The 27,410-nt window shown below is 41.1% G+C and overlaps 1 protein-coding gene across 4 annotated transcripts; it reads left to right on the top strand.

Moving 5' to 3' along the window:
* Positions 1 to 1,123: 1,123 nt before the first annotated feature.
* On the top strand, positions 1,124 to 21,449 carry cep20 (centrosomal protein 20). Of its 4 annotated transcripts, XR_013579034.1 has the most exons (6): positions 1,155 to 1,203; positions 10,185 to 10,382; positions 19,456 to 19,540; positions 20,345 to 20,481; positions 20,880 to 21,016; positions 21,115 to 21,449. XR_013579034.1 is itself a non-coding variant. In XM_078559147.1 (5 exons), the coding sequence occupies exons 1-5, from the start codon at positions 1,176 to 1,178 to the stop codon at positions 20,951 to 20,953; spliced, it is 522 nt and encodes a 173-aa protein (XP_078415273.1). In that variant the 5' UTR covers positions 1,124 to 1,175; the 3' UTR covers positions 20,954 to 21,449. The 4 variants fall into 4 exon arrangements, 2 of the variants coding, with proteins under 2 accessions (XP_078415273.1, XP_078415274.1); XM_078559147.1 differs by having other exon boundaries at positions 1,124 to 1,203; positions 20,880 to 21,449; XR_013579035.1 differs by lacking the exon at positions 19,456 to 19,540 and having other exon boundaries at positions 1,160 to 1,203; positions 20,880 to 21,449.
* The last annotated feature ends 5,961 nt before the right edge of the window (positions 21,450 to 27,410 follow it).

The raw sequence follows: 27,410 nt of genomic DNA, 5'->3' as shown, positions 1-27,410 counted from the left end.
GAGGGGAAGATCAGGGGGTATGGTGAATACATGGCTGGGGCTGGGATTGGAAGACAGGATGGGGACAGAGGGACAGGCAGGGGTGGAGGGTCCTGGATGGGCGTTGGTGTCAATGAGATGTTGGAGCTTGCGTTCCTTTGCACCTGAAAGAAAGAGACAAAGTTTCTTGTTGAGGCGTCGGATGAGACGAAGAATAAAATGAAACTGGGGCAGCTTAGAGATAGGGTGCAGCGGTGCTGCTGGAGGGAGAGGTCGAGTGTGTTCACATGGCGGCGCATGGCACTGAGTGTGGATCTCAGGATGCGACGAGAACAGCAGTCCGAGGGGCGTTGTGTGTCCCGGAGATACCTGTAATCCCGGGTGGGTTCGAAACATGAGGGATGGAACTTCAGCATCCGCAGTTTTTTGCTTTTATCATAGAGACAAAGGAAGTTTGCTCTGATATGTACTGAATGAGCATATCTCAGATTGCAATGGGGATAGGGTTGCCAAATGTGATTAAATGTATTCTTGGAGATTTCATCATATGACTTGCCCCAACACTCCAACCATTAGTCAGCGAACATATCCATCCTTGTGACCTACTGCCTTCCTACTCCAATTGGAAAGCAAACGCGTTACCCAACTGGATGATGCTGGACTGTCAGCCAAACAGCCCTTTTCCCCCATTTTCAATATTTTAAATATAGTAAAGAGAAAATTTCAAAGAAAATGACCAAAAAAAACATTTTTTTTAAACTGATGAGTTTTCTCCAGGGTTGCACACAGCAATGCCCTGGAGATGGTTCTTCAATTCCTGGACACTCCAGACCAACCCTGGAGGGCTGGCAACCCTAAATGGGGATTATATGAGGCCCATCCTGACGAGGGAAGTCATTGCCCAGGGCTCCAGCTGATTCCAAAACTACAGGAGATCCCACAGGGGATAATTTAACAGGTAAATTTAGCAAATGTTAAAAAATGTAAAGTAGCACAACATCTGAACGGCGGCCAGCGAACATATTCCGGATGATTTGAACATACTTTACCCACAGCTCAGCTGAGCTGAGCGACTGGAGGGAGAGGGAGCTCCCGGCCCGTCACCATGGCAACCGCGCCCTGAAGGCGCCGAACATCCGGGTGTGTGTGAGGGGAGTCACGTGCCGGCCGGGGGCTCGCGGGGCGAAGGCGGTCAAATGGCGACCGTTAGTGAGCTGAAGGGCGGTAGGTATCCGGGGTGGAGGAGATTCACTGGACCCCCCCCCCCCCCTCTCACTGTTCAGTCCCTGCATTTCCCGCCGGCTCTTTGCAGAGAAGCTGCGGCTCCAAATTCCCCGGGCTGGTGTGTTTCCTTTTTTTTTTGGTGGTGCAGCTGAAAAAAGAAAGACTTGCGTTGATGTAGCGCCTTTTCCCCCCATCCTGCCTCAAAGCGCTGCTTCCCAGCCGATGAAGTACTCTTTTTGAAGTGAAATCGCTGTTGGGAAGTAAGAAAAGGCGGCAGCCGGGTATGCGCACAGCAAGATCCCACGAACAGCGATGTGCTAATGACCCAGAACACCTGAGATTTTTGACTGAAGGGTAAATATTGCTCTGCTTGGAAATGGTGCCTTGGGATCTTTTACACCCACCTTAGAAGCCGGATGGGGCCTTGGTTTAACATCCCAGCTGAAAGATGGCACCTTTGACAGCGCAGCACCCCCTCAGTGCTGTTCTTATTTATTTAGCATGTACCTAGTCAAGTCACGTGTACAAGCACTAGCGTTTGTCAATGGCCAGGGGAAGTGTTGGATAGATTGTCAGTGCTTAAAGTTGACAAGGCACCGGGTCTGGATGAGATGCATCAAAGAATATTGAAGGAAGTGAGATGAGAAATTGTAGCGGCATTGTCCATAATCTTCCATTCTTCCCTATACTCAGGTGGTGCCAGAGGACTGGAGAATTGCACACGTTATGCCCTTGTTTAAAAAAAAAGGTTGTAAGGATAAAGATAAACAGACCAGTCAGTTTAACTTTTCAGTGGTGGGGAAGCTTCTAGAAACAATTTATTGGGATAGAATCAGTTGTCACGAAGAAAAATATGGGTTGATAAGGAAGATCCAGCGTGGATTTCTAAAGGGGAAATCATGTTTAACTAACTTGCTGGAGTTTTTTTTTGAAGAGGTAACAGAAAAGGTCGATGAGGATAATGCTGTTGATGTGGTGTATATGGACTTTCAAAAGTCATTTGATACCGTGCCACACAACAGACTTGTAAGAAAAGTTATTGCTCAGGGAGTAAAAGGGATAATAGCTGAAAAATAGGAAGCAGAGAGCCGTGGTCAGTAGATATTTTTCAGGCTGGAGGAAGGTTTATAATGGAGATCCCCAGAGGTCGGGGGCATAGAGTACGAGAGCAGGGAGTAAGGCAGTCATTAGACTTCAGCTGGAGTATTATGTACAGTTCTGGGTGGCACGTTATTAGGAAGGATGTGAACACATTGGAGAGAGTGCAGAAGAAGCTTATAAGAATGGTTCCAGGGATGAGAAACTTCAGCTATGAGGATAGATTGGAGAAGCTGGGACTCCTCCTTGGAGAGAAGAAGGCTAAGAGGAGATTTGATAGAGATGCTTAAAATCATGAGGGGGCTGAACAGAGTAGATAGGGAGAAGCTGTTCCCACTGGTAAAGGATCAAGCATGAGAGGGCACAGATTTAAAGTGATTTGCAAAAGAAGCAAATGTGACGTGAGAAAAAACTTTTTTTCACGAGTGGTTCGGGTCTGGCATGCACTGCCTGGAAGTGTGGTGCAGGCAGGTCCAATCGAGGCATTCAAGAGGGAATTAGATGATTGTTTCTATTCAAATAATGTGCAGGGCTACAGGGAAAAAGCAGGGCAATGGCACTAGGTCATAATGCTCATTTGGAGAGCTGGTGCAGATACAATGGGTTGAATGGCCTCCAGTGCCAATAAGATTTTGTGATTCAAGTTCAGTTAGTGGACACTCTTTGACAATATGAATCTTTGGACTGCACTGGAGTCTCAGCTTTGTTTTTTTTGTGCTTAAGCCCTGGAGTGGGACTTGAACCCAGAATCTTGTGATTTTAGAGGTGGGAGTGCTACCAACTAAACCACAACTGACACTCTAATTTTATCATTCTGGGTGGGAGCACCGAAGCCACTGGCACCAGTTTTTCAACAGGTTTCATTTATAAGCATCTTTGATGTTGTAAAATGTCCTAAGGTGCCTCACAGGAAGTGTTATAAAGCAAAATTTGACACTGAGCAACAGCAAGTGATATTAGGACAGGTGACCAAGAGTGTGGTCAAAGAAGTAAGATTTAATGAGATCTTAAAGGATGAGAGAAGTTTAGGAAGGGATGTTAAAGTTGAAGCTGTGCATGAGACTCGAGTCAGAGGAGCACAGATATCTTGGTATTGTAGGGCTAGTGATTAGAGAAGTGGCTGGGGGGGGAAGAAACCATGAAGGAATTTGAAAACCAGGATAAGAATTTTAAAATCCAGGTATTGGTGGGAGCTAATGTAGAGCAGCAAACACATGGATGATGGATCTATGATGATAGAAGGGAAGGGTCATTGGTGTCAGGTACAGCCACTGTTGGAAGTGACAGAAAAATGTTCAGGAAATGCATAATAGATTAGTCAGTGTTTTCAAAGAGAAAAGATAGGTAATATAAAACTCTGTGAGAAATAAAGACTGAAAGATAAATAGACATTTTACTAAACTTAGGAAAGATATTTTCTTCCTACCTGTTATTTACGACCACAGTATTTTTTTTCTCCTCACCCTTAGGATAATTAAGGAAGAGGTAAGCTATTTGACTCATCCTAATTCATTCATCCAGAGAGGTCTAAAAGCCCCTCACTTCCCCTCTCTATTGTAATATTTAATTGTTTAAATGATTTCTGGCTATTTTTTGCTTCCAACACTGTATCTGGCACTTTATTTCACATGTTGATAATATTTGGATGAAGAATTTAATGACATCAGCCTGAAAATTACCCTTTGAATTTGAGCCTGTGTCCCCAGGTTCTACTTAGACTTTAAGCTAATATTCAGAGTTATGTTTTCATTCCCACATCTTTTTACACATTTAAGATCATCATCTGGATGCCTCTCTTCCAGGCTGAAAGGCCCAAGTTTCTCCAGTTTTTCCTTGTAACCCAGATCCAACATGCTACACTGTTTTGAATGTCGTCTTTGTTTCTGAGCTGGATGCAGTAGTCGAGGTATAGTCTGACCAGAGCACTGTGAGGTTTGATCCTCTAACTTGAATTCCAATGTTTTGACAATCCAATGAAATATTCCATTGGTTTTGTTGACTGTTGCTCCACGTTGAATGGCAAGTTAGCGAAGAGTCGACAAAAACATCAGGGTCATTTTCAGCTTTTGCTTGGGTATTTCCACACCACATGTAGAGTACTTTTGTGTTTTTCCTGCCTATGTGCAGCACTTCACAGTCTGTATTAAATTTTGTTTGTCATTATGCTGGCCTGTTACACATTTTGTCCAATCCATTAGTTCCATGGAAGAACAATACATCTGAAATGTCAACCTTTACATTAAGCCTTTTTCTGCCAGCTGGCCTCCTGTATATTATATTACTGTATGATTTCAGAATTCCAGTATTCATGGAATTTTTTTTTGCAATACCCCACCTTAAAACCCTTCTAAAACTGTTGCTGAGACTGGTTCAATTTTCTCGGTTTAACTAACTTGGGGAAAATGAGGTATGCCTTCCAAATGTTATTGTGTGGGTGAGATGGAGTTAATTTGTCGTTGAAAACTTTGGGTTGTCATAATCCTTTAATTTAAAGCCCTGAATCAAATCCCTCTCCAGCAAATCCGAACCCAAGAGACAGATTCTCTCTTCCTAGCTCAGACTAATTAGGCCAGGGATCATGAATGTGGCTCTTGGTGACTTCTTCAGAGCCAAAATGCCATTCTTGGGGAAAGGGGAACCAAAAATATACAATAGTCCAGATGAAGCTTCAACAAAGTTTTGAGAAAAATCCTATTGTTGTGGCCCAGTTTTGAACTAAATAATCTGGCGATACAGCTCTGGCATTATTCCCTTTGGCCATTGCCATCTGATGGTTTGAACATTTAGGATATAATCATAACCACTAATTTTCCTTAACTTGCACCCACTCTCAGTACCCTTTACTGTATCTGGTTGCATATTTATGTATATTGAAGAACATCTACCAATCTCAAACTCACTTCCCCAATATACCTGATTCAGTTGTAATTTATTTCCTTCTAAAATTCTGACACTCACTTTCATTTCTGTGAATTTGATGGCACTTATTTATGTCCTGCTCCAGAATCTTTTAAACAGGAGGGGACCCAGCACAGATATCTGAGGCATCCCACTAGATACCAGACCCCATTGGAACTCAGTCCCCTTTAAGATCACCCCATGACTCTTTTGCAATCCAGTTCACAATATCCCCAAGATACCATGAAACTGAATTTTAGCACGCAGTTGTTTGTATGGCTCTTGAAGCAAACCTCTTGGAAAAGCATTTGAATTTCCCTGGTTTACTATTCAAGCTAATTTTAAAAAATCTGCATCAAGTTTGCCAAACATGACTCTGCTTTCCAAAACCATGTTTAACTATCCCTTATTGAGGCTGTGTTCTAAACAATTGTTAATGACATCCCTAGTGATACTTTCCATTAACCTTCGCACCACTGAGGTTAAACTCACTGATTTGAATGTGGTTTTTTTTAAATAAGGGCATCAAGCACCTCTTCCACCAATCATGGAGTACCACCCTGGTTCTCTGTGAACTTGGGACATCAACTACTTCGGTAACCTAGAGTAATTTAAATCTGGACATGCTGCTTTTTCCATCTTGAGCTCCTTGAGCTTGTTCCTTGAAATGTGTCAACAACCCACTTGAACATTAATCTTTTAAGTTTAAAAACAGAAAAAAAACTCCCCTTCAACTTTTCTACCATTACATTCTCATAATTTGTCCCAAGTCACCCTATAACAGTTTCATTTGCTCTCCAACTGTCTGGCTCTGAACAAAAAGAAATTTCCTCTGATTTGGTTATATTCCACTATCCTCATTTCAAGATTCAGTTTAGCATGCCTAATATTTCTTTTTGTTAACACTTTTTTTAATATACTGTTCCCTATCCAAAACATTATTGTTCCTTTTACAAGTCTTAACTTACACTTAAGAAAAACTATTTCATTAACATCCCGTGAAGCCATTGGGGTTTCCTGTCTTCGTTCACCCTCCCCCAATGGATATTAGCGGCTTCATATGCTTTCGAGATTCTGTTTTTAAATAGTGCCACTTCCTTTACATGTTACAGGTAACCCTCACCCAGCCCCATCTCCCATTTAACTATCTCTAGGTCTCTCTTCATTTATGCAAACAAGCCTTTTGAAAATGAGTCATCAGCAAACTCTTATCCCTAAACATGCTGCAACCAATATTTTAAATCTTATGGTGCAGTGTCCCAAATCAGCAAGATGCTTCCCCCAGCTCAGGCACTGATCTACTGAGACTCATTGCTTGACATGTAAGATTAAGATATCCTCTACTAGTCGTCGCATGTTTCTGACAGTCTCCAGTTGAAACTGTAGTGTTTCTCTATTATTTTTCCACAAACAATATCCCCTTACTCTGCTACTTTCATTCCATCCCTAGCAAGGATGATCATTCCACATCCCTAACATACGCTATCCTTTATAAAAGAGTATATTGAGGTACATGAAAATCAGATCCATCCTCAAAACCCAGCCTGTCACAGCTCTTTACAGTTGCCATGTAAAGCTTCAGTTGTAGCCATGTTTTTTTGCTCGTCTAGTAGCATTTAAAATCCCCATATACCATGGTGTAATCCTGTCCCCTTATTTAACTCTCTTACGATGGGTCAGGTACCTCTGCTCCACATTAGACCATGGTTAGACCACACTTGGAGTAATTGGTATAGCTATGGTTGCCATTTTATAAAACGGATAAAGAAATAGTGGAGAGGATGCAAAACAAGATTTGCAAGGATAATATCAGAACTGTGGTGTTATACTTATCAGGAAATGATGAACAGGCTAGGTGTCTTGAGATGAGAAGGCTGAGGGGGTGACCAATAGAGACCTTTAAAGTTATGAAAGATTTTGATAGAGTAAATGGAAGGAGAGTGTTTCCAGTTATGGAGAGAATAGAACTAGAGGCCGTCAAAAAAAAAAGTCACCAAGCAATCAAAGATATTTCTTTACCCAGAGCACGGTGAGAATGTAGAACTTGCCACCACAGGGAGTAGTTGAAGCAAATCATTTAAATGCATTTAAGGCAATGTTAAATGAGCATATGAGGGAGTCGAGATTAGAAGGTTATGCTGTTTGTTAAATGTGGAAAAGGAAGAGACTCAAATAGAGTATAGGAGTTGGCTGAAGTTGTGCTGAAGTTCTCCCCACCTCGCAACAACCATGATCAAGTAGAAGTTACTGAACTGACAAACTTGTCCTTGTCACTGTAAAACCCTTGAAAAACTTACTCGTTGAATGAGGTGTAATTGGCTTTTAAAGGCATATAAAGTTTATAATTACTGCTGAACAGCCTCACGGTCTCTGGAAAATTAATTTTCACGTGGAATGTCAAATTTCTCTCTCAACTTCATACCAAACTTTTTTTTAAAAAACTAAATATTTCAGCTTCCACCTTAATGCTAAAATTTTATTTAAAAGTAAAAATTACACTGCATTTTACTTCCTGGTTTGCTGTCTGAGAATACTTCAGTGTGATTACTCTGCTTGACAACCTCACTGTTGCTGGACACCTCCAATCCCGTTGATTTGGTACCAGATTCATACTGATTTCAAGGAAAGGGAAAATCCACACTTCGGAGATCTCTAGATTTGTTCATTTTTACATCAGTTGGCTGTTAATTGTATTAAGAACATGAGGACTGGGAGCAGGAGTAGGCAATTCAGCCCCTCGAGCCCGCCCCGCCATTCAATACGATCATGGCTGATCTCATTTCGGCCTCAACTCCAATTTCCCGCTGTCTCCCCATAACCTTTCAACCCGTTACTAATTAAAAATCTGTCTATCTCCTCAAATTTATTCAGCATCCCGGCATCCACTGCACTCTGAGGTAGTGAATTCCACAGATTCACGACCCTTTGAGAAAAGTGATTCCTCCTCATCTCTGATTTAAATCTACCACCCCTTAGCCTAAAACAATGGTGCCTCGTTCCAGAATGCCCCACAAGGGGAAACATCCGCTCCACGTCTACTTTGTCTATCCCTTTTAGCATCTTATATACCTCAATGAGATCCCCTCTTATCCTTCTAAACTCTAGCGAGTATAGGCCTAAACTGCTCAATTTCCCCTCAAAACAAGCCCAGCATCTCTGGAATCAATCTATTGAACCGCCTCCAATGCAATTCAGGTGATTAAGCAGACTGAAAGCAGATTTTGAGTATTGCTGAAAAAATTACATTTTTGTCACAGCTTTTCATCTTGCACTCATGAGGACAATTTAGCAAATGTTGACAATTTGCTAACGGCTACCCTGATCAGATCATTTTGTGCTATATATCATACATACTCATGAACGGGCCTAATGCCATCAGTTTTGGCCCTGAACAGTGCCCAGTATACCTCAGATTACCTTGGAAGGGCAAGGGATCTCAAAAATTTGAGCAACAGGTGAAGCTAGCTGTTTCACGCTGCTACTGTGCAGTAGCAACATGAGTCATATTCGCCACTAACAAGATGCTGCCGTCAAGCCAAAAAGACGTCCTGCCTATCACACAAATAAGTAATGTGGAATATGAATTTTAGTGCCAGTGTGATGCTAAGTATGTAGGCCGTATGTCCCAAAGACTGATGGATCATATCAAACAGCATGTCCCTTCCGTTGTTTGCAACAGGCAAGGTACAGACCATACCCAACCAACCCCTGCTTGCAAAACTCAAAACAGTGTCCGACATTAGATGTGATTCTGTGATTGGACAACATTTGCTAAATAACTCTGTGCTACAAATTACGCTGACAACCAATTTAAGATTGTCAATCGGACTCATAGTGTGGCGCATTTGTGTGTACTGGAAGCTACATATATTAATAAACAAGGCCCTGTTCTTTGCAGACAGCAAGAACATGCACACATATTGCACTTGTTTCAGCTAAACAAAATAAGTGACAGCCATTCACTGGTTCATTCCTCAGGGCAATGTCTTGACCAATCAGAATCAAGCTGCCTGGTTTAAATTTCTAGGGTTAATTGTCAGTCACCATCAACTGGTGCATTCTGCGTGACAACGCCTCCATCAATCAGAGTCCACTTGCCAACCAATCAGCATTCTCTTCTTATACAGTATAAATTTGTTGTTTCCCCTGACATTGGCATTTTCCTGCAAATTGTCCTAACGAGTGCAAGACAAAAACTTTTGACAAATGTCTTTTTTAGCAATATTCAGGTTCTGTACTACCAAACGACTATTTTACATCAGATTTGTTAGTTGGAGGTGCACAATATGTAATCTATAACTCTTTAAATAAATGCTTGTAAGTGTATAAAGACGGTGTTCTATCCTTGACCTAACAAGAGCTTGGTTTTCCCATGACTGTTGAGTAGAATGGTATAATTTAGTGCCGTTTATTCACCATTTGAAAATTAGGTATCAACTTTAAATGGGAGCTACGGTATTTGTATCATGAGCCATGGCTCATTGATATATAAAATAAATAAATGCCTTGCCTAGCTGTTTTCTAAATATTGGTTTAAAACATGACAGTTTTAAAGATCTAAAACTATTGGTAAAATGCAAAATTCAAGTGTTCTCAGCAGTGTTAATCATTTGCCTATTTGTAATGTTTTTCTTGCATTTCCTTTAATCAATGCAGATATGCTTGGCCAGTGCTGGCAAAGTGGCATTCAGGCTATGCAGGTTGTTTGTCTTTTGTCATACAATGCCAGTGAAAATATATATATTTGTGTGTTTTACCAGAATAATGCTGTTAATCAGAAATTAAAAGGATAATTTTAAATCTGTTAATCACTACCAGTTAGTTTAAGGGAGGCAGCAGGTATGCATGCTTTAAATAATTCTGTTTAATGCTTTAATTTTCTTGCTGTATCGTGTGATTGCACTTATAGTTCATTAATTGTGTTACTGATGAATCTGCAGGCATTCAAAATGTCAATTTTTTTTAAAAATTCTTTTGGTTTATAGTTCTGAAAGAGACCTTGGAAAAGAGAGGTGTACTAGGCCAGTTGAAAGCCCGAATTCGAGCAGAGGTTTTTAGTGCTCTTGATGATCAGAGTGAGCCACGGCCACCACTCTCCCATGAAAATCTTCTTATTAATGAACTTATCCGCGAATATCTTGAGTTTAATAAATACAAGTACACTGCATCAGTGCTGACAGCAGGTATGTACAGCCAGTGTTGAACAATAGAAGTACAAAAAAAAATTGTCCTGAGAAAATGTACTTTTTAATGTATGTTTACAAGCACTCTCTGATGCTCAGCATTTATAGTAACCTGCATATTAAGTTGATCCAATCAATCAAATTTGCAGTTCAAAAGGCTGCTGATTAGCTTCAATTTAAAACTATGCAGATCATTCTCAAACACCCATTAGTAATTTTTAATTTGCATTGTACATTCTATTTCCTGCTGCTGTAACTTCATTATGTAGATTCATGTCATGTATTTTTAGCCACGATTAGGTGAAGGAAGATATTTAATTTTGAGTTTACAAGTAAAATCAAATCCCAACGTCCCAGTCGTTTAAGCTTCCAAGTGCCCAGTATATTCAGTGTATAGAATATGCATTTAAAAGTCGCTGGGCACTTTAATTACCAAAAGCTCGATGTACATATAGAAGATCCAAATATACTTGCAGTATTGGAAAGAATAACTTAAAAGAAAAAATAACCAGGTTGATGGTTCATTTGGTAGAGTTATTGCCTTGTTTTCAAAGCCATATACCTATTTGATTCCTGATCTGTGCTAAATGAGTTAATCTTATCAGAGACAGCAGCGAGTTCACTGCAGTTAGTATCGCTGGACTAGGGAGGGAAAATATCAGCCAGGTAGTTTAACTGGTGAGAATAGGTTGCAACTTAGCTGTGGCTATACCTGTCTTATTTCACACATGGAAAACGTTCACTTGGATGAAATGCTGCATTCGAACATGAGTCAGCACCATCAAGAAAGAGGAAGGAAGAATGTTATAAGTTAGGTGGTTTGTGCTGTTGTGCCTGCTTGTCGTCTTTGAATACTGACCGCACAATAATACTTAAGTGCTTTTTTTGCTCAAACCAAACTTCTTAAGAGCTTTTTCCTGATCGATCAGTGCACAACTGGGAAATATTCCAACTGGAAACTGTCGTCTTGAACCTTTCGTATTAAAACAAATAATTGATTTTTCAGTAAACTTGAAAACTAGTAACCCCTTGTTTGGTGTTGTGTTCCTTTTAAAAATGGACTTGAATGTATATTCAAGCCGCAGTACTTATTTCATTCATGTTCCTTGGGCATTACTGTAAGATATCTTGAAGGGCGATGTTTGGGGCCTCTGAATTGGTGCTAGTCGCCAATATCTAATAAGAGTTTCCCTCTATTATGACCAATTTTTGGTTTAGACCACAAGACGTAGGATCAGAAGTAGGCCATTTGGCCCATCGAGTCTGCACTGCCATTCAATGAGATCTTGGCTGATCTGATAACCTTCAACTCCACTTTCCTGCCTTTTTCCTCATAACCCTTGATTCCCTTACTGATTAAAAATCTGCCTATCTCAGCATTGATTAAAAACTTAATGACCCAGCCTCTACAGCCCTATGAGGTAAATAATTCCATAGATTCACTATTGCCTGAGAGAAGAAAATCCTCCTCATCTCTGTCTTAAATGGGCACCCCCTTACTCTGAGATTATGGCCTCTGGCCCTAGACTCTCCCACACGGGGAAAAAAACTCTCAGCATCTACCCAGTCAAGCCCTCTAAGAATCTTAAATATTTCAATAAGGTCACCTCTCATTCTTCTAAACTCCAGTAAGTACAGGCCCAACTTACCCAACCTCTCCTCATAAGAAAATCCCTCCATACCTGGGATCAACCTAGTGAACCTTATAAGACCATAAGACATAGGAGCAGAAATTAGGCCATTCGGCCCATCGAGTCTGCTCCGCCATTCAATCATGGCTGATAAATTTCTCAACCCCATTCTACCGCCTTCTCCCCATAACCTTTGATCCCCTTACCAATCAAGAACCTATCTATCTCGGTCTTAAATACACTCAATGACCTGGCCTCCACAGCCTTCTGTGGCAATGAATTCCATAGATTCACCACTCTCTGGCTAAAGAAGTTTCTCCTCATCTCTGTTCTAAAAGGTCTTCCCTTTACTCTGAGGCTGTGCCCTCGGGTCTTAGTCTCTCCTACTAATGGAAACATCTTCCCCACGTCCACTCTATCCAGGCCTTTCGGTATTCTGTAAGTTTCAATCAGATCCCCCCTCATCCTTCTAAACTCCATTGAGTATAGACCCAGAGTCCTCAAACGTTCCTCATATGTTAAGCCTTTCATTCCTGGGATCATTCTCGTGAACCTCCTCTGGACCCTCTCCAGGGCCAGCACATCCTTCCTGAGATACGGGGCCCAAAATTGCTCACAATATTCTAAATGTGGCCTTATAAAGCCTAAGCAGCACACTCCTGATTTTATATTCTAGTCCTCTCGAAATAAATGCCAACATTGCATTTGTCTTCCTAACTACCGACTCAACCTGCAAGTTAAACCTTCTCAAGCTCAACCTTCTCTGGACTGCCTCCAATGCCAGTATATCTTTCCTTAGATAAGGGGACCAAAACTGTTCACAGTATTCTAGATGTGGCCTAACTAGTGCCTTGGATTGTTTTTATACTCAATTCCCTTTAAAATAAAGGCCAACATTCAATTTGCCTTCCTTATTACCTGCTGAACTTGTATGTTAGCTTTTTGTGATTCATGCCCGAGGACCCCCAAATCCCTCTAAATATTCAGCTCCTCAATTCTTCCTGCCAAAGTGCATAACCTCACATTTTCCCACATTATTATTCCATCTGCCAAGTTTTTGCCCACTCACTTAACCTGTCTATATCCCTGCGTAGACTCTGTGTCATCCTCACCACTTGCCTTCTCACCTATTTTTGTCATCTGGAAACTTGGCAATAGTACATTCATTTCCCTCATCCAAGTCATTAATATATGTTGTAAATAATTGTGGCCCCAGCACTAATCCCTGTGGCATTCCACTAGTTACGGGTTGCCATCCTGAAAATGCCCCCCTTATCCCAACTCTGTCTTCTATTAGTTAGCCAATCCTCTATCCATTCTAATATACTAACCCCAACACCATGGTCTCTTTATCTTATTAAGTAGCCTTATGTCCGGTACCTTATTGAACACCTTTTGTAAATCCAAATATATTACATCCACTGGTTCCCCTTTATCTGCCCTGCTTGTTACCTCAAAGAATTCTAATACATTTTCCAGGCATGATTTCCCCTTCATGAAGCCATGCTAACTCTGCTTGATTATATTATGCATTTCGAAATGCTGTGCTATTACATCCTTTATAATAGATTCTAACATTTTCCCAATGATGGATGTTAAGCTAACTGGCCAATAGTTACCTATTTTTTGACTCCCTTTTTGAACAGGGGTATTACATTGGCAGTTTTCCAATCCTCTGGGACTTTTCCAGAATCTAAGGATTCTTGGACGATTATTGCCAGTGCATCCACAATCTCTGGAGCTACTTCCTTTAATATCCTAAGTTGCAACCCACCAGGTCCAGGGAATTTATCGGTCTTTAGCCCCATTAGTTTCCCTAGTACTTTTTCTCTAGTGATAGTTATTGTATTTATTTTTCCCCCCCGCCCTTTTGTCCCTTGATTATTTAGTAATTTTGGAATGCTATTAGTGTCTTCTACTGTGAAGACTGATGCAAAGTATTTGTTCAACCCCTCTGCCATTTCCTGGTTCCCCACTATTATTTCCCCAACCTCATTCTCTAAGCGGCCTATGATCACTTTGGCCTCTCTTCCTTTTTATATATTTAAAGAAGCTCTTACTGTCTGCTTTTATAATACTTGCTAGTTTATCCTCAACGTTTATTTTCTCCCTCTTTATTTTTTTGGTTATCTTTTGTTGGTTTTTAAAACTTTCCCAAACCTCTGGCTTACCACTAATCTTTGCCATGTGTTTTTTTTTCTTTTAATTTGATACTAACCTTAACTTCCTTGTTTAACCATGGTTGGTTTATCCCCTTCCTAGAATCCTTCTTCCTTGGAATATATCTTTGTTGCGAATCATGAACTATTTTCTTAAACGTTTGCCATTGTTCATCAACCATCTTTTCTGCTAAACTCCTTTCCCAGTCCACTCCAGCCAACTCCAACCTCCTCCTTTGTAATTACCCTTATTTAAGTTTAGCACAGTTGTTTCCGACTCAAGTTTCTCACTCTCGAGCTGGATGCTAAATTCTACCATGTTATGGTCACTGTTTCCTAGGAGATCTTTTACTCTGAAATCATTTATTAAGCCTGCCTCATTACACATTACCAGACCCAAAATAGCCTGATCCCTGGTTGGATCCACGACATATTGTTCTAGGAAATTGTCCCGAATACATTCTATGAATGCTTGCTCGTGGCTACCTCTACCAATTTGATTTTCCCAATCTACATGAAGATTAAAGTCACCCATCATTAATGTACTGCCTTTTTTTTTACATGCTGTCATTATCCCCTGATTTATTCTCTGTCCTACAGTATAGCTACTGTTAGGGGGCCTATAGACTACTCCTACCAATGTCATCTTCCCCTTGTTACTTCTTACCTCCACCCATATAGATTCTACATCTTCCGATCCAAGATCATCTCTTGCGATCGTACTTATTCCATCTCGTGCTAACAAAGCTACCCCACCGCCCTTTCCTTCCTGCCTGTCCTTTCAAAAAGTCGCATGCCCCATAATATTTAGTTCCCAGCTTTGATCTCATTGTAACCATGTCTCCGTAATGGCTCTAAGATCATACCCATTAACCTCTAATTTGAGCCCTTAATTCATTTATTTTGTTCCAAAAACTACGTGCATTCCAATAAAGAGCCATTAATTTTGCCTTTTTACCTTTTTTTTCCCCTTTTTACCCTATTTGCTGCTTTTTTAAAAATGCTTGTACACTTTGTCCCTGTCACACACTGGATATCATTACCTAAATGGCTGCTCTGCAATGCTGCCATATCCTTTTGCTTAGTAAGCCTACATATCCCCTCTCCAGAACCCCCCTCCTCTCTATTTAGTATAAAGTTCTCTACAGACCTAGTTATTCGATTTGCCAGGACACTGGTCCCAGCACAGTTCAAATGAAGCCCGTCCCACTGGAGCAGCTCCCTTCTACCCCAGTACTGGTGCCAGTGCCCCATGAACTGAAACCCATTCCTCCCACACCAAACTTTGAGCCATGCATTTAACTTCTTGACTTCATTTACCCTATGCCAGTTTGCCTGTGGCTCAGGTCATAATCCTGAGATTATTACCTTGGAGGTTCTGCTTTTTAATTTGGCTCCCAACTGTTCAAATTCTTTCAGCAGAACCTCCTTTCTAGTCTTATCAATGTCATTGGTACCAACGTGGACGACGATAACTAGGTCCCTCCCCTCCCACTCCAAGTTCCTCTCCAGCCCTGAGGAGATGTCCTTAATCCTGGCACTGGACACAGCCTTCGGGACTCACGCTGAGGGCTGCAGAGAACAGTATCTATCCCCCTAAGTTTCACCTGAGTGTAATTATAGTATTAAAGCAAAAACTAACAAGTGTGGCAGGACTGCAGAGCTTAGATCCGATCTGTTTGTTGTGGGATCATTTAGCCCTGTCTATCACTTGCTGCTTATGATGTTTGGCATGCAAGTAGACCTGTGTTATAGCTTCACCAAGTTGCCACCTCATTTTTAGGTGTGCCTGGTGCTGCTCCTGGTATGTCCTCCTGTACCCTTCATTGAACCAGGGTTGATCCCCTGGCTTGATGGTAATGGTAGAGTGGGGAATATGCTGGTCCATGAGATTACAGATTGCTTGAGTACAATTCTGCTGCTGCTGATGGCCCACAGTGCCTCATTGATGCCCAGTCTTAAGTTGCTAGATCTGTTCGAAATCTATCCCACTTAGCGTGGTGGTAGTGCTACACAAAAGGATGGAGGGTAGGTATCCTTAATGTGAAGCTAGGATTTTGTCTCCACGATGACTTTGCAGTGGTCACTCCTACCGATACACTCATGGGCAGATGCATGGGCAGATAGGTTGTTGAGGATGAGGTCAAGTATGTTTTTCCCTCACCATCTGCCGCAGACCCAGTCTAGCAGCTATGTCCTTTAGGACTCAGCCAGCTCGGTCAGTAGTGGTGCTACCGAGCCACTCTTGGTGATGGACCCAGAGTACATTCTGCGCCCTTGCCACCTTCAGTGCTTCCTCCAAGTGTTCAACATGGAGGAGCCCTGATTCATCAGTGAAGGGAGGGCGGTACATGGCAATCAGCCGGAGGTTTCCTTGCCCATGTTTGACCTGCTGCCAAATGACTTCATGGGGTCTGGAGTCGATGTTGAGGACTCCCAGGGCAATTCCCTCCTGACTATATCACTGTGCTGCCACTTCTGCTGGGTCTGTCCTGCCGGTGGGACATACCCGGTGATGGTGATGTCTGGGACATTATCTGTAAGGTATGATTCCGTGAGGATGACTATGTCAGGCTGTTAATTGACTAGTCTGTGAGACAGCTCTCCCAATTTTGGCGCAAGTCCCCAGATGTTAGTAAGGAGGACTTCGCGGGGTTGCCAGGGCTGAGATTGCTGTTGTTTCCAGTGCCTAGGTCGATGCCAGGTGGTCTGTCCAGTTTCATTTCTTTTTTGTAGCAGTTTGTTGAGTGGCTTGTTAGACCATTTCAGAGGGCATTTAAGAGTCAACCACATTGCTGTGGGTCTGGAGTCACGTGTAGGTAAGGACAACAGATTTCTTTCCCTAAAGGGCATGCGTGAACCAATGGGCTTTTAAAACAATCGACGATCGTCATCATTAGACTTTTAATTCCAGATTTTTTATTGGATTCAAATTCCACCATCTGCCGTGGCAGGATTTGAACCTGCATTACTTTGGGTCTCTGGATCACTAGTCCAGCAACAATACCACAACGCCGTTGTCTCTGAGTCGGAAGAGCTGACTGTAGGTCTCTGGCATCTGTTGCAATGTGTTAAAATGCAACCTGGGACTGGTATGTCCACTGACAGTAACAATGAGCTTGTTGTCTGTGACCTGAAACTTGGTTTCAACTCCTTGCTTCAGTGTTGACCTCTTGGATTCATGTTGTGTAGTAGCTAAGATAGTCGTCCTCGCCACTACCTCCTGCAGAACCACTTCCGTTTCAGCAGCCATTAAACAGGTTTAAGAGCTGGGCTGCTATGGAACCTGTCAAAAGATTCATTTCTGTTGAGTTTCTTTTCCCTTTGCTTTGACTTGTTTCTTAGTCTCCATCCCTTCAGTCGTGGTAAAGAGTGCTAATGGACTCAGATTTTCTGTTCAATGTTTTTCCCTTTTTAAATGTTACTTGCACCTAATTTTGGCCACAAAATTCGGTTGTGTGGTGCCTGTATTTTTGGCCCTATAGGTGCCATTCAGACCTAGATGGCATCTGTGTTGTATGGTGCTGGCTGAGCCGATGCTAATTTGGTGAGGTCATTAGTGCAGGTGTTGGGAGCACATGCTGGATGTATGCAGAATAGGCAGGTTGTGAAATCAGTAAGTGTGTAATGTTGACTTGACTCTAGCTATGCCATTTTCAACCTGAATGCTCCAGCTAACTCCTTCTCTTGACTCTCTCAGCTGAACATGAGTTCAGCAGCTGGAAGGATACCCTTAGTGCTATTTAAAGAGATCATCAACCGTTTTCACGTTAGCTGCTGATTGATTGCAACTATCTGTTACTGAGTTAGAAATGTTTGGAGTTTTGTACTGCTATTTAAAGTTAGTGAAGTCTAAGAAAGTTGTAAAGAGAATATCTTTTTTGTCCTAATATTACTGTGGAATATTGAAGCAGGTGTGGGGGCTTTGAGTGTATGTGCAGTGTGTGTGTGTATGACTAATTTAATTAACAAAGTCAGACTGCAAGAGTTAAATCATCAAAAGGGTTAGATGTAAAAGCAGGCATTTTGAAATGGAGATGGGCAAGCTTAAGCTCAGACCCCAGCAAATACAGTATCAATTGGAATTTGCATTAGAAGATAAGTGAGGAGTGAATTGTTAGCTGTTGAATTTCCAAAGAGGCATAACAGGAAGTTTTACAACTGGTAAAATTGTAAATGAATAAGGTGAAGTTAAGTTTATTTTTCCCAAAAGTGCTGGCCATAATGACAGCATGAAAGATTTTTATTTTCTGGGAAAGGTAAAACAATGGATTTAAAGATCAAAGAGGGAGAAATATTTAAGGAAATATTGAAAGCTGTATATGAGTGGCTGTGTGAGATCTTGAAAGGTGGATTGTGTGAAGACAGATCTGGGAAAAGCAGCCTCTAGCCACCCCAGAGAAGTGCCTTTTTGTTCCAGAAAGCAAGATTTTGTTAAAAAACTTGGATTTCCATTGTCGATTGAGAGAGAGAGGCAAGCTCTGTGAAATACTCCCTTACAGCATTCTCTTGACCACAATGCTGAAATAAAAGCCACCACTAAACATGCACTCCAAACCAACTTTATCAATCAAATCATCTTGTATTCCATACAAAAATCAACTAATCACCCTCGTGCATGATTGTGCCTGCCTTCTGCGTGTCTTTGCCCGTCCTAGTGCTGCTACACAGTACTACTCCAATAGATGCAGCATGGCTGGTGAAGGTTGCTGACTCTTAGTTTAAGGGAGACTTCACATGGCCTTGGCGAACAACCTCGTGCAACTCGATCCTAGAAGACCTAAACTGCACAAGGCTTGTGTGCTGCCTGCATCAGAAGTAAGTTAATCATCCCCACAACCATTTTTGGGCCTTTTTGAATTTCGTGGCCTTTAGCTCTCACCATCAGGCTGCTTCCTGCATCTGAAGTTATGCTTAATAAGCTCATTCCAAAAAATATGATGATAAACACTACACTTTAAGCCTAAAATCTGTTTTTCACCACTTGGTTTAAGTAGCATTTGCATCAGAAAAGGTTCTTCAGTGTCACAACTGGGGGGAAAAAAACACTTTAAAAAAGTTTAAAGAATATTAATAAATGATGACCCAATTACTACATCTATGCAATGTTTCATTAACTTTTAACTATAAGTTTAGTAAGTTCTAAAGAATGTTTTTCAACTGAAGAGCATATTCAGGACCTGTGATTAATTAGGGTTGCATAAACTAGCTTATGCTTCTGTTTAGATGAGTTGCATTAAATATTGTCATTACAGAGGTTTCACAGTAAACTTTTCCACACAGAAGCTGGCCAACCTGAGATACCCTTAGACAGACAGTTCCTAGTGAATGAACTGAATGTAATTGAAGATTCAAGCACAAAAACTGTGTAAGCGAATCCTAATGTTTTTATTTCACTAAAAATAATATTTTAGCAATGGGTTGTGTGCTTTATTTCTTAGTTTTAATTTCAAACAGTGTCCAAATGTTATTAAACATGTAACTCTTCAGTGATGTTGAAATGTTAATATCTTAGCATCTGAACAAAGGAATGAAAGATTGGATGTTTTAAAACTGAAGTATTTTGAAATGGATTAGCCCCCCTACCCTGGAATGCTACTTGAACTTCAACAATTTTCTCAATAAATTTATTTTGTGTGGAATTTATTGATGCAATTTGAAAACTGTAATGTGAGATAAATACATGCCAGCGTTAGGTATAAACCTAAATTAATTTTTTCTCAAAAATATTGAAGAGTTAACTATTGTGACAGTTATAAATCTGTTCAAAAACCTGTCTGTCCTCTACACATCTTTGATGCAGAAACATTATTTAAATGGTAGAGGATATTTTGGAAGATTTTCTGTAAAGTAACCATTCAATCCTCTTCTAAGATTTGCTGAATTAAAATACCGCTCCAGCTTATGAAAAGTGTAGATTTTTATTGTGTATTTTCACATTTCTAATTTGTTACACAAGATGTTTGGAAAAGGTAGAGTATTTTATAGATATTTAAGGGCTAATTTTGTGAAGAATGGCATAGCTTACTGAATTCAAATCTGTATTGTGACACAGTATGTCTGATTTGAATGTTGTAATTGTTTTAATCACTAATTTAAAAATTTTGTTACAAATGCAGTAAGTTACTACTAAACTAAGTTTTGACATGTTTAAATTTTTTTCTGCTCAAAGGCCTCTACTATATGGAATCCTAGCACACTTTGTAAATGAGAGCAAAGAGGATGGAGTTAAAGCTTTGATTAGAGGTGCATCTATGCCTAATCTAAAGAAAGTGACCTTAAAGCAACCAAATGAGAAACGTAGCTCAGGTAGGCCATTTTGAAATTGAGCTGGGTGGAGATGGAAATGTGTTGCACAGTGCAAGATTTCACTGCTGTGCAACTTTATTTTGAAATTCCACAACACACCCCATTTCATCACAAAAATGTACACTTAAGATAAGCAACAAAAATATACACTTGAACATTTGTTAATTAAGGGCCACTTCTAAAATGTGTATTTTATCAAATCAATTTTCTGTTTTATTGATGCATTGTAATATGGTTGAAAATGCCCATCAGTAATTATATATTCAATTATCTGCCATAGGTTAAAATTACATAACCTGCAACACTTTTGATTACTCTTTTTATCTTGTCACTTCCACCCCTAACCATATTGTCTTTCCTTTTCCAATTTTGTTAAGTGTAGATTGTTTTGTTTCCAGATGACTTGCCTGAACCTGGAAGATTAGCTGGAAGAGGCTTTGAAGACCACTTTGTTCTTCGAGGTGGACATTGATTACAGTTGACTTTCCTTTACTTGTATGTTGCGCAACACCTTGCAGTTTGGTTAGCTGTAACGGTAAATTTATCCTGATAGTGTCCTACAAAGTCATTTGGTGCTCTGGTGCCCCGTTCAATTTTTTTTTTGTTTTTTTCTTAAATTGGCATTATATGTAGCTTCATTTAGAAGATCTGACTGTTGGCTAACTACTGATGATGAGAACGGCATCAGATCGCTATGGAACGGCACTAGCATTTGTACTGCAAGCAGATGCATTAAATGATATTTGACTCAAAGTTTTTAATGTAATGATATGCCTGTTATTCCTGTTGTCTGAGGTTGTATTGTTATTTTTGCAACCTGTCTTATCAATTAGTTTCCTCCTGTTTATTTTCCTCTAATAAAAACTGTACATGCAATTTGGTTATAACAGTAACAGGTGACATTGACCAATTTTCCTTATAAATTTATATATTAAATGTTGGTGTCCAGGGCCAGCAGTCTTATTTTTCTCCAATGTTTAGTTCTTCATTTCTTTTTAAATTAGGTTATTACTGTTCAGCCTGTTTCAAGCTGGTCAACCTTTGGGGCTATCAGGAGTGAGCCCAAACACATATAACTAGGTCAGTTAAACATGTTGGGCATGCATTGATGCCACCAACTCCGCAACTGCACAATGACTATTAACTGAAAGTATTTGTCTATTGTTACATTTTTACATCCATATGTGTTGTACAATGTTTTGTACATAAATTTGATTTTTGTCAATGCTGTTTCAATATTGCTTTATTTTAACTCCCTTTTTAAAAACTTTTCTACACTATTCAGTAGCTGGGCAGATCTGGGTATTAGCAGGTCTGAAGACTACATTTAACTATGCTAAAGGTTATACAAATGCAAATTGTTGTGGAAGATGTCTATTAAGGACGAAAGGTTATTGTAATTTCCCCCTCCTAATGGATTGCCTTGTATAACAATTAGTGATTAAAGTTCACTTTAATGGTCCCTGGGACAAGAGCACCATTTATTTTGTGATGTGGTACAGATATACTGCACTTGAGTAGTCAGCTGAACTTTAACCATATAAGGCTCAGTATGTTTAATATATATCCAAATTCCTGTTGAGGTGGTTCACCGCCCAAGTCCAAAAGCACTAAAGCAGAATACAGTACATTGGTCAGTTTTTGTTAACTTGGATATCTGGTCCCAAATTGGGTGAAGTTGTGCAGTTTACTCAAACACAGTGTCGACTTTGCTGCTAAGGTGTTCAGTTTGACAGGGTATGTTGTTCCACCTTCCTTCTGGTTAAGATTTCGTCTCTTTCATCCTCAAAGACACTGCAATGATAAAAAGCACTCCAAGCTTTGTGCTATGTTCCAGAAGTATTTCATCTAATGTGAGAAGTAACTGTTCAAAGACATTTATAGAACTCTTACTTTTGAAATATTCAACCTATTTAACTCCATTAAAACGGCTTAAAAGTTGTTTTCTTTTGTGCAATTATTTGAATCATGCTATGTCAATTTCTTACTAGAATTTTTTTACTAAGAACATAATTTTTAACTGAATAAAATTATTTTGGACATTTAATTTTGCAACATATAAAACAAACTGGTAAATGTTCTAAACTCTCCTCTTCTAAAACTACCCACTACTCCAGGATCATGGTGAAGAACAAAGATATCCCCAACTTTTTATCTTCACCACACACTCTTTAAAACTCTCCTTTGCTCCCTCAGCTTCAACAAATAGTTTGAAAGGCTCATGAGTTCTTTTTCGCTAGGATTGAGACCATTCTGTTCAGCTGCTTCTGCTGACCACACTAGCCCTGATCCCACATCTTAAGTTACTCTCCTCTCGTGACCTCTGACCAACTGTACATAAGAGCCACCTCCTGCTTCATTAACCCTATTCCCACAAAATTGAACTTCCCCCTCCATGCCAACTGACATTGTAAATTCTCAGAAACTATATGTGTCCTTTTCAAAATTGATCATACCTTCTTTCTCCCACCACCCCCCCAAAAAAAACAATTCCTCTGTGCTTGTGTCCATCTCCAAACTCTCCTCAAATCCTTGAGCTTGTTGTTGCCTTTCCAATCCATGTCTATCTTTCCTGCAATTCCAAGTTTGAATCTCTCCAATCAAGGAATCACCCCTGCCACAGCACCAAAATGGTCCTAACCAAAGTCACAAATGATATGTGACATTGGAAGCATCATGCTTTATCCACTCTCCTTATCCTCAACCTCTCTCCAAGCTTTAATAGTAAACTGCAAACTTCCTCTTCCAACTCTTATCTCTGATCCAGTCTTGACTGAATTTCCTCAAGTTAATATTGTCAGCCCTTCAATTGTTTATTTTCAGACCCAGCAAAGTTCCATACTCCTGCCATCTATTCAATCTCTTGTTCTGGCTGAAGCAGACTGTACTCCCACCATCCTATTTGAACTTGTGAGTTTCTGACCCCCTATCCTTGCTATCTAGGCTGCCTTTTTCACCTCCTCACTTCTGCCTCTGCCTCAGCCATCTGTCGTTGAAGCCTTTGTTCATAGATTTGTTTCCCCCCCCCCCTCCTTTCTTGACTCTTCCAAAGCTCTCTGGGTGACATCTCATTCTCCACCTTAAATGACCTGGGACTGCTGCTCTTAAGGAGTGCCACAGTGGGCCTTTTGAAGAAGGCCCAGGCACAGAGGATAGCCTGCTCTTACTCCAGAGGGTTCAAGCATAGGACAGTAACTGGAAAGTAGTAATTCTTGTAATATTTATTCTACAAACTGAAGCCTAAGGAACAGGGGCAGTGAACTGCGGGGAGTCTGAAAGGTAAAGATATTTGATAAGAACAAACGCAGGGAATAACTGCAGGGAAATGAGCACAAAAGATCGGGAGCTGCAGGAGCTTGAATGTCCCCCCACCCAATCCAACGAAGCGTGGCAGAGGATTTAATGAGTGAAGTCACTGACCACGGAAACGCAAACTGGTCGGCAGTACAGAATCAGGTCGCCCTGTAGGATGGGCAGAGTTTGCTCAGTTATAAGGTCGAGATTCCCAGCGTGGCGGCAGAAAAACTGATCCCGGGACTGGAACAGAGACAGGAAGAAACCTGGTTTCTGAAGCTGGTGGTCCCATTGAATTAAAATACATTGCCAAATGGTAACTGAGAAATGGAATTTGTCCGGGATCCAACCCAGTATCGGAATGAACCGCAATATTGTATTGTCCGCATTTAAAATGACTCCTCACAGTTGAAATTTGTTTCTCCCTCTGTTTTTGGGATCTCCATGTCTGTTCCCCAGCTGGGAGGGTTCGCAGGAAACCCGCTCCTGGACTAGGTCCGCCCTGTTGTAAGCCAGAATGTGTGAGGACCCCGCAGTCACCTCCCGTCACTGTTGAGCCGTCTATAAGCTTGACTTGACTTTCTGGTAACATTCAAAGGCTTCACTCTACCTGCAGTAGAAAGATGCAGGTTAAATTCAAACTCTCTGGTCTGTACAGTCTGACCTGCCCGGTTTCAGTCGCAATAAAATTACTTCGGCCAAAAGAAAAAACCTTTTGCTAGATTCGGTTAAAATCATTCTCAGCTTTCAATTGCACAAAAAATGTCTGATAACCCGACCTTCCTTGTCCAGGCAAAAAATGTTGTCGCACGGGACACTGAACGAAACGGGACCCTAACTCCGAGGAACAGCCGGTATTTTGGAGAGAGACCGGTGCCTCTGTGAAATTCTTACTTAACGGTCACTAGGCACTGGACCCGTAGACACCCTGAGGACGAAGTGCTGTGTACACATCTGTAGAACGAGACGAAACGTCCATGGGCGTTAATACAGCATTTATTTTTAAAGAAACAATTTTAAGAACTAAGTGATAGCTTACCCGCGAAATGTTTCACTGCTGTGAACAGCTGGAGGTGTTTTCTCACCCCATAACCAGCCCTGATGAACCGTTGCAGGAAGAGATCAGTAGTTATTAATTTAAATAATTGTAACTCGATTTAAGTTCATGACTGAAATGTGCAGTGCGCGCGGTTTGCTCTGCATTGATGACTGGGGGGTTAAGTGTTGTAAATTCAGAAGGGCTGACCAGTCGGAGACAGCTTACCCCTCCTCTGAAGGGCTTTGTTGTTCACTGGTCACTGTAAAATGCCAGGAAGGGTGCGATGGAATACTCACCACTTGCCTGGATGAGTGCAGCTCCCACAACACTCAAGCAGCTCAACACCATCTAGGACAAAGCAGCCCCACTTGATTGGAACCCCATCCACAAATATTCACTCCCTCCACCACAGACGCACGGTAGCAGCAGTGTGTGTACCATCTACAAGGTGCACCAAGACTCCTTAGACAGCACCTTCCAAACCCACGACCACTGCCATCTAGAAGGACAAGGGCAGCAGATAGATGGGAACACCACCACCTGGAAGTTCCCCTCCAAGTCACTCACCACCCTGACTTGGAAATGTATCACCGTTCCTTCACTGTCACTGGGTCAAAATCCTGGAACTCCGTTCCTAACAGCACTGTGGGTGTACCTAGACTACATGGACTGCAGAGGTTCAAGAAGACAGCTCACCACCACCTTCTCAAGGGCAACTAGGGATGGGCAATAAATGCTGGCCCAGCCACATCCCATGAATGAATAAAAAAGTCTCTCAATGGTACTCGGGCAAGCCATGCTTCTCAGTTGAACACTGAGTGCATTGAAGTGTGCCTACATTGCACATCCCTTCCCCATCTTTTTTCCCATCCTCAGACCCCTGGCTCACTCTCCAAATGGTTTGAATGTAGAAGCTGCCAGTTTCATGTTAACGGCATTTCCGAGGTGGGACCAAGCTGGGAACTTTAGGAGATGATCGTCAATGCACCAGGATGCCTTTAATACCACATTTAATACCAGCTTTAATACCAGCTTTAATACCACATTTAATACCAGCTTTAATACCACATTTAATACCAGCTTTAATACCACATTTAATACCAGCTTTAATACCACATTTAATACCAGCTTTAATACCACATTTAATACCACATTTAATACCAGTTTTAATACCACATTTAATACCAGCTTTAATACCACATTTAATACCAGCTTTAATACCACATTTAATACCACATTTAATACCAGTTTTAATACCACATTTAATACCACATTTAATACCAGCTTTAATACATTTAATACCAGCTTTAATACCACATTTAATACCAGTTTTAATACCACATTTAATACCACATTTAATACCAGCTTTAATACCACATTTAATACCAGTTTTAATACCACATTTAATACCAGTTTTAATACCACATTTAATATGAGTTTTAATACCACATTCAATACCACATTTAATACCAGTTTTAATACCACATTTAATACCAGCTTTAATACCACATTTAATACCAGCTTTAATCCCAGTACAGCTTCCTTCAGAGGCACTCGCTTGATATGCAAGGCCCGTGTGTCTTTACTCTTACAAGAAGCAAGAAACAGTTTTAATACTGCGGGTTCTTGCTTTGTATTTTATCCTATTCAGTCCCGTCCGGTTTGGGGCGAAAGGATCACATTTCTCCCCGATTGGAAGTAATTGATGTCAAAGTGAATACACGAATTCGATTCAAGTTGAAATGCACAGTCATTTTGGTTCAGTGCAATATCTCCTTTATGGGCAAGATAACTGTATTTTTTTAAAAAATGAGAGTATTAAGTGACCCTAATAAAAGTTTACAACGGTATTATCAACACTTAGAAAGCAATTAAACCATATTTAGTATCGTGCTGATGTTTCAATGTTTCATATCCGGTATGTTGACGGAATTCCATAGCATATTCCGTATTCCCTTTTTGGGATTTAATCCCGCTCGCATTCAGTTACAAGGCCTAACACACAGAAGAGCACCGACGGGCTTTCATTGGGTTTGCGAGATTTTCCTAAGAGCCCTTCCCGTTGAGAGAGTTCATTTTTCACACACTTTCCCCTGAGGCTGTACACCTGGGATGGGGATGGGGATGGGGAGGGGGGTGGTGGAAAGTTTGGAAAGTTTGCCTTGGACGAGCCCCTGATCAAACAGTGAAACAGCCAAGAACAGAATGGGAAAGTGGAGGGAGCGTCTTGGGCGTTTCGCATTCTTTATTGAAGTGTGTTTTCCCCCCCCATTTCACTTTGCGGGAGCCCGGTCCACTCTCGGCCCATGTTAAATGCCCCCCCACCCCCCACCCAACCTCCATGAATTAAATGTGTCAGCTGCACCCTAGGGAGTGGTCGGTCCGCAGAGCACCCCTTTCCATCTCTGGAGCCTGGGGTTCCGATCCAGCCGGGAATGACCTGCTGCTGACCGAGCCTGGGTCCCACAAATTGGTGGGGGGGGGGTGGAGCAGACGATTACTGTGCAGCAGGAGGCGCTGTTGCCCAATTGGGATTGAGGTACACAGGGGTGGGGGGAATTAACTGGGGTCACTGCTTTGAGAACGTGAATACATT

This window comes from Cetorhinus maximus, chromosome 15, assembly GCF_964194155.1.
Source record: "Cetorhinus maximus chromosome 15, sCetMax3.hap1.1, whole genome shotgun sequence".
In the NCBI taxonomy this organism is placed as follows: domain Eukaryota; kingdom Metazoa; phylum Chordata; class Chondrichthyes; order Lamniformes; family Cetorhinidae; genus Cetorhinus; species Cetorhinus maximus.
This window is presented reverse-complemented; position numbering and strand designations above follow the sequence as displayed.

Coding starts and splice junctions, on each gene's coding strand:
- cep20 (XM_078559147.1), top strand. CDS start 1,176: ATGGCGACCGTTAGTGAGCTGAAGGGCG. Junction 1,204..10,184: donor CGTTAGTGAGCTGAAGGGCG/GTAGGTATCCGG, acceptor TTTGGTTTATAG/TTCTGAAAGAGACCTTGGAA. Junction 20,482..20,879: donor AAATGAGAAACGTAGCTCAG/GTAGGCCATTTT, acceptor TTTTGTTTCCAG/ATGACTTGCCTGAACCTGGA.